Source organism: Microplitis demolitor, chromosome 9 (assembly GCF_026212275.2).
Source record: "Microplitis demolitor isolate Queensland-Clemson2020A chromosome 9, iyMicDemo2.1a, whole genome shotgun sequence".
Lineage (NCBI taxonomy): Eukaryota > Metazoa > Arthropoda > Insecta > Hymenoptera > Braconidae > Microplitis > Microplitis demolitor.
In genome coordinates, this window is record NC_068553.1 from 4,729,625 (window position 1) to 4,736,031 (window position 6,407).

The window sequence follows — 6,407 nt, forward strand, 5'->3', positions numbered from 1 at the left end:
TAACTGATTGTAAAAAATAATATATTTATACGAATTATTAATAAATACATAATGCATTTTTCTATCTTAATACATGAATCTTTTCATACTTATAAACAAATATATATATACTAGCCGCTACCCGTGGCTTCGCACACGTAAGTTCTACAATACATATATTACTATTATAATAAGATTTACTAAATAATTCAAGTAAATATATATATATATATATATATATATATATATATATATATATATATATACATATGTATGTATGTGTATGTTATTTTATGTTCTTTGAGCTTATTTCGATTCATTTTCAAGTATTATGTTTCCTATAATCATCATAGTCAGTCTCATTATTATAATTATACTAAAATCATGTCAATAGCAATTAAAATATTTTTATGAACAATTAATTATCACATAACGTAATTCTTATTAAATCAATTATTTTTTAATTAAACTTCTGTCATCGAATCTTTTTCCATTTCCTCTAAGATTTTATTACTAACTGTAGCTTCCACCATATCTATATTAAATATCAAATGTTTATATTATGATAGCGATTAATTAATTCCCTGATTAAAAGAAACGATTCAAAATAATTCAAAACGATTTAATCTTAATGCTATATAGATACATATTTATTATTGAGTAAATCGCTTTGTTTAATCAGGATTAGTTCTTATTATTTTATCAATATATTATTACTTTTTTTTATCCAATCATTTTTTAATTTTTTTTGTTTTTCTAATCTTTTTTTTTTTTCTTCAATTTTAATTATCAGTTCGCCAAATTCGAATGATAGTAATGTCCTATATAGGGCATCCGTGTATGATATCTATTATTTAAAAATTAGTAGTTAATAGAGTAGTTATTATAATAATATTTAAGATTACAAATAATATTTTAAATGATAGCAACTTTTCTCGCATCCTCGAAAGCTTTCCCAGTGGACTCAGACACGCCTTCATGAAACCCTACATTTTCATGAAATCTTCCAGATTTGAGAAGAACTCTTACCACCGTCGAACACCCAACATAAACAATTTTATTATTTTCATTTACAAAATCTAAATAATAAATTAAAAAATTTTAATTTATAAATAATTTTTAGATGAATAAAAAAAACTATCAATTACAGTTATTTCAAAAGCAAAATATTACCAATTGTTTGATCAATTATTTCATGAGCCCAATTATCTCTACTGAATAATTTATTTGCTTGTTCCAATAAAAATTCTAAGTCATAGTGATTTACCGCCATTTTTTTCAGTTCAAAATTATTATATTGAACCAATATTTTATGTTGATAATACTATATGAATTAGTAAATAAAAATAATTGAAATGTGATAAATAAATTTTATGAAAACGTGAAGTTAGCTAATTAAAGTAATTAAAAAAAAAACTGTTTATTTACTAAATTATATTTTCATAACGTCTATCATACATAAAAGAATTAACAAAATAATTTTGTGCATCTGGAAATAATTATAATAAATGAATAAAATCTTATAAAATAAAATTTAAATTTAAAAACTAATTTATTTAAAACAAAATGATGAAGCAATATAATATTGATTTTTCTAAAACCGATCCTTATGGAATTATTTATCCTAGAAAAAAGAGAAGGTAACCATATATATACAATAATAAAATTTATGTTTATATTATGATGTATATTTTACATGTATATATATATATATATTGATAAATATATATATATATATATATATATATATATATATATATATATATATATTTTACATTTTAGTTTTCGCTTTTTTTTTTTTTTTTTTTTTTTTAGTCAATTCTCATTTACACAACTAAAAATATTTGTTTGATTGGTCAATAAAAATTGATTATAAATAAAATATCTACGTATAGTTATAAAAATGATAATAGCAATAAAATAATATAAACTTTATAAATTTTAGTTTTACCGGGTACGTTTCAATGATTGTTGGGTCAAAAATAATAAATGGAAAAAATAAATTCATCTTTATTATCAACGAAGGTTATAATAATAACTATCAAATAATAGTTAACGATCGACCGTCTGAAATAGAAAATAAGATTTCTTTGAATCAAGTAAATAATTAATAAAATAGTATGTATCTAATATTTTGCAAATTAATAATAGTTAACTTTTTTATGTTGATAAAGGTTCTCAAAATCAAAGATGCATATGCAACATTCAGAATTGATTTTAATTTAGACATTTATCCTCTGTCTCATTTCAATTTTGAAGTCGACAAATTAGCAAATGTTGAAATAACACCCATTTATTTACATACAAATGATTTCCGTCAGCCGTTAAGCAATTTTCAAATTATTGTTGAGACTGAGGAAGATGAATAATTTTTATCTTAAATTATATCAGGTAGATACTTGTATTGTTTACAGTTATTTATGAGTTTAATTTAACTTAGAAAATTAATACATATATTTAATTATTTCTATTTTAATAATGATGTGGATTGTACGAAAACAATAAAAAAAATAATCAATGAAAATAAAATAATATAAATATTTTAATATTTTAATTATACTTTATACATATAAATTTATGATTATATAAATACATACATATGTATTTATGTAAGTTATGCATACATATATGTTTATATGAGTTGTGTTACTTATAAATAATATTATATCGAAGTTTATATTTTTCAAATATTAATTTATTAATTCAGTACTTTAGTATAGACTACATTACGGGTTTTTTCTCCATTGACACAAACATATACATTTTTATTTGATCTTACTCTTGATAATGATACATATAGTTGTCCATGTGAAAAACAGGGAGTTCGAAGATCTACTCCAGTAATGCTCATCGTTTGTCCTTGAGCTTTGTTTATTGTCATTGTAAAAGAAAGACTGACAGGAAATTGAATGCGTTTGAATTCGAATGGAAAATTATTAGGTATAAGAGGTATGCGAGGAATGAATACACTTTCACCCTTTCCTGATCCAGTTAATATAGTAGCTTCTATAACATTCTTTTGTAATTTTGTGACTCGTAATCTTGTACCATTACAAAGTTGAGGTGGATTTAAATTTCTCAATAAAATTATAGGAGCGCCAATTTTTAATTTAATTGTATGCGATGGAAGTCCTGGTACACTTATTGAATTTAAGAAGTCAACAGTATAGTTTGTTGCGTCATCTGGATTAATCGTGGTATTGATTGATGCATAAACCATCTCATTTGCATCAAACTTATCTATCATAGTATTATTAATACGGACTACCATTTCATTTTTAGGACATAAAATAGCTCTCTCTGATAACCACGAGTCCTCTTTATTTTTAATATCTCTTATACCTGGATATACTTTTTCTATCAAATCTTCTATAGATGGTACTATTGAACATAATTCATCAGGCAGAGATACTTCTTCATTTTCATCGTTTATATTTCCACCCCCTACATCCAACAATAAATTAGAAAATTTTTGAGAAATTGGATCACCTCCTTGATGGACTCGCATGTTTACAGTTAGTGATAGTTTTTTAATATTATTCCATAGATAAGATCGTTTAAGAGATGCATTCACTTCATCAGCTCTTGTACCTCTAGTAATTACCGGTAAAGTCTGACGAAAATCACCGGAAAATAAAAAAGTTATGCCCCCCATTCTTTTTGTATTGTTTCGTAAGTCTTGTAGTGTTCTGTCAACAGCTTCTATTGCTTTCTTGTTGGCCATCGTGCATTCATCCCAGACTATTAAGCATGCATCTCTCATCACTTTTGCTTTATCACTATTCCTAGAGATATTACAAACTGGTGATTCATATCTGTCAATGTCTATCGGTATTTTGAACATGGAATGGGCCGTTTTACCACCAGGTAAAAGGGTTGCTGAGATACCTGAAGATGCTACTGCAAGCGCAATTTTACCACTACCTCTAACTTTAGATAATATCAAATTTATTAAAAACGTTTTTCCTGTGCCCCCAGGTGCATCAATAAAAAACATTCCCCCTTCTAACGTGTCTATGCTATTCAAAATTTGCTATTTCTAGCTGCAGCTCTACTTTCATCGCGTTTGAATGCAGATTCTGATCGTCGCTGAAGAGCGTGATGTTCTCGGTCGATCATTAGGCGAGTTTCACGATCAAATATAGATTCCTGTGAGCGAGATAAAGTATGGTGTTCACGATCGTGAGTCAATCTCTGATTACGATGTTCATCTGATTCGTTATTGCGTGCAATAGTGTGCTGTTGACGATCACGTGATAATCGGTGGATACGTCGTTCATCAGATGCATTATGATATGTAATAAGGTGGCGTGCACGATCATCCGCCAATCTTCTTTCATAAGCTATCTCTGATTCGACTTTCCTCTTATTAGCATGTTGCATTCTATCAGAAGCAAGGCGAATTTCAGATTGTTCTGGTGTTTCATTAGCTCGTAAATTACTTTTCCTTTCTTTCTGAATTTTCAGTCTCTCGTCTCGTTCACATTGAGTTTCAGATAGGCGAAGAAGTTTGTTGCTTCTTGCTTTGGCTGATGATGAACTCAAGTTTGATTTTCGTTTTTTAGGCATTTTTAATGAAAATATAACGAATAATAACGATACATATCTAAAATATAAAATTATTAATTACGATAAGTTATATTGAATTGGTCAATCTTGGTTACCTTAGCATACAAAAATAAAAATTACTATAGATAACTAAGTGAAATCAAGTACTTATATTTATCTTTTGAATCCAATTTTTTATATAAGTTAATGCACAAAAATTGTTTATAAATAATATAAATGATTATTTATAGGTTATGATCTTCATTTATTTTACATATTGCGTAAGATACGTAATTTTGTCTTTTTAATCCTATATATCATACAATAAATTAGAAAAATTCAAGTAATAAATTAAATAGATTTACATTCTTACTTAGTTACAAATAAGTCAGATTAGACACTCTTATTTTGACTGCTTAATGAAATGTGATAGACGATTCAATTGACAGAAACAATTGATAAATGAAACAAAATCTAATCTAAAAAAAAAAAATATAAAAAACAATTGATACGCGTTATATAAAAACAATTGACGCTAATGGAATAAAAACAATTGATGGCTGTAATTTAACTGTTTTTTTCTTATACTTTTAGAAAAATAATTTATATACCCGAATTCTGATTTATAATTGATTTAAAAAGTAGCCTATATTTTAAGTGACAGCATCTTGTATATGTATAAAAAATTTCATCTCAATCAGATAAGTGGTTGATTAGTTATAAAGGTACAAACCGACAGAGAGACAGACAGACGAAAATTCTAAAAAAGGTAGATACAGTATGAGTAGGTCATAAAAATGATATTTGACGCATAATTCGAAATAAAATCACCATGTACAGACAGAGCCTATAGATTTATATATTAGTATAGATATAGATATAGATGTGACTATTATAAAGATTTATGAACAATTACATTTTTAATGTATAATTAATTAATTTGAAATCATTGATTCGAGCATAGTTGACTGTACACTAGTTGACAATTTAGTGTTAACTAGATTTATAACTATTTATCTAATTTAAAAATTATTCATCATAAAAAATTCAGTGAGTCTATAAAGGATAAATAAATGATTCAATTTGCTATAATTGTTATAACAAAACATTTAATTTAAAAAGTTATTGTCATAGTACAATATGTTGTATATTTGTAGGAAAAGACATTAATTATGATTATATATAATAATATAATAAATATTAAAAAGTAAATAATAATAACTTATAATAATTAGGACCATCTCTTAGAAATATACATTTTGCCGCATATGCAGAAATAAAGCATACTTTCACTGGGATCAGGATTCTCAGGATTCTTAAGGCACCACTGACTTTGACTTAGTTTCGAGTTACCAAATAAATCAATCTGTAAAATAAAGAAAATAGTTGTTCATTAATTAATGCTTTAATTATTTGCAAATTTGTCATTTAAGAACGAATAATGACCGGATAAAAAATATTTTTAATAAAAGGTTGAAAATATACCTCATAATCATTAAAATCACACGACGAAGATAAATTGGTTACAGCTAAATTGTTTGTTAATAGGTCATAAGATGCACCTCCATACGCTACATTTTTAAATAAAATAGAAACAGTAGTGTAGCGTGTAATATAAAACAATAATATCCAACAATTGTTTAATAAAAAAAATTTTGTCGCATGAGGATGATCCTAACAGACATGCATGAATTTTTTTAAGAACTCAACCAATCCGTTATCATAAAAGAAAGCAATAAAAAAAATTTAATTAGAAAATTTTTTAAAAATTGTTTACACAATTTGATAGTTTTTGTGTACAGTGAAATTGGAATTAGCCAGAAAATTTTAAAAATTTGCTGACTAGTAAGTTCATCCTCATATCTTTTTTTCTATAATTA

The 6,407-nt window shown here is 25.6% G+C and overlaps 1 protein-coding gene and 1 long non-coding RNA gene across 2 annotated transcripts; both read right to left on the bottom strand.

Moving 5' to 3' along the window:
- Nucleotides 1-849: 849 nt before the first annotated feature.
- Nucleotides 850-1,384, bottom strand: LOC128668607 (DNA repair protein RAD52 homolog). Its single transcript, XM_053741916.1, has 2 exons — nucleotides 1,153-1,384; nucleotides 850-1,058 (listed from the first exon to the last, which is right to left on the bottom strand). The coding sequence occupies exons 1-2, from the start codon at nucleotides 1,250-1,252 to the stop codon at nucleotides 895-897; spliced, it is 264 nt and encodes an 87-aa protein (XP_053597891.1). The 5' UTR covers nucleotides 1,253-1,384; the 3' UTR covers nucleotides 850-894.
- A 3,341-nt stretch (nucleotides 1,385-4,725) lies between these two features.
- On the bottom strand, nucleotides 4,726-5,519 carry LOC128668629 (uncharacterized). The gene is made up of 3 exons (XR_008404279.1): nucleotides 5,139-5,519; nucleotides 4,901-5,006; nucleotides 4,726-4,837 (listed from the first exon to the last, which is right to left on the bottom strand). It is a non-coding gene; the product is annotated as an uncharacterized LOC128668629 (long non-coding RNA).
- Nucleotides 5,520-6,407: the final 888 nt, after the last annotated feature.

Excerpts from the sequence above, each read along its gene's own strand:
- LOC128668607 (XM_053741916.1), bottom strand. The coding sequence starts at position 1,252 with ATGGCGGTAAATCACTATGACTTAGAATTTTTATTGGAACAAGCAAAT. Across the intron at positions 1,059-1,152 it reads AATAATTGATCAAACAATTG|ATTTTGTAAATGAAAATAAT; the intron begins GTAATATTTTGC and ends TTTATTATTTAG.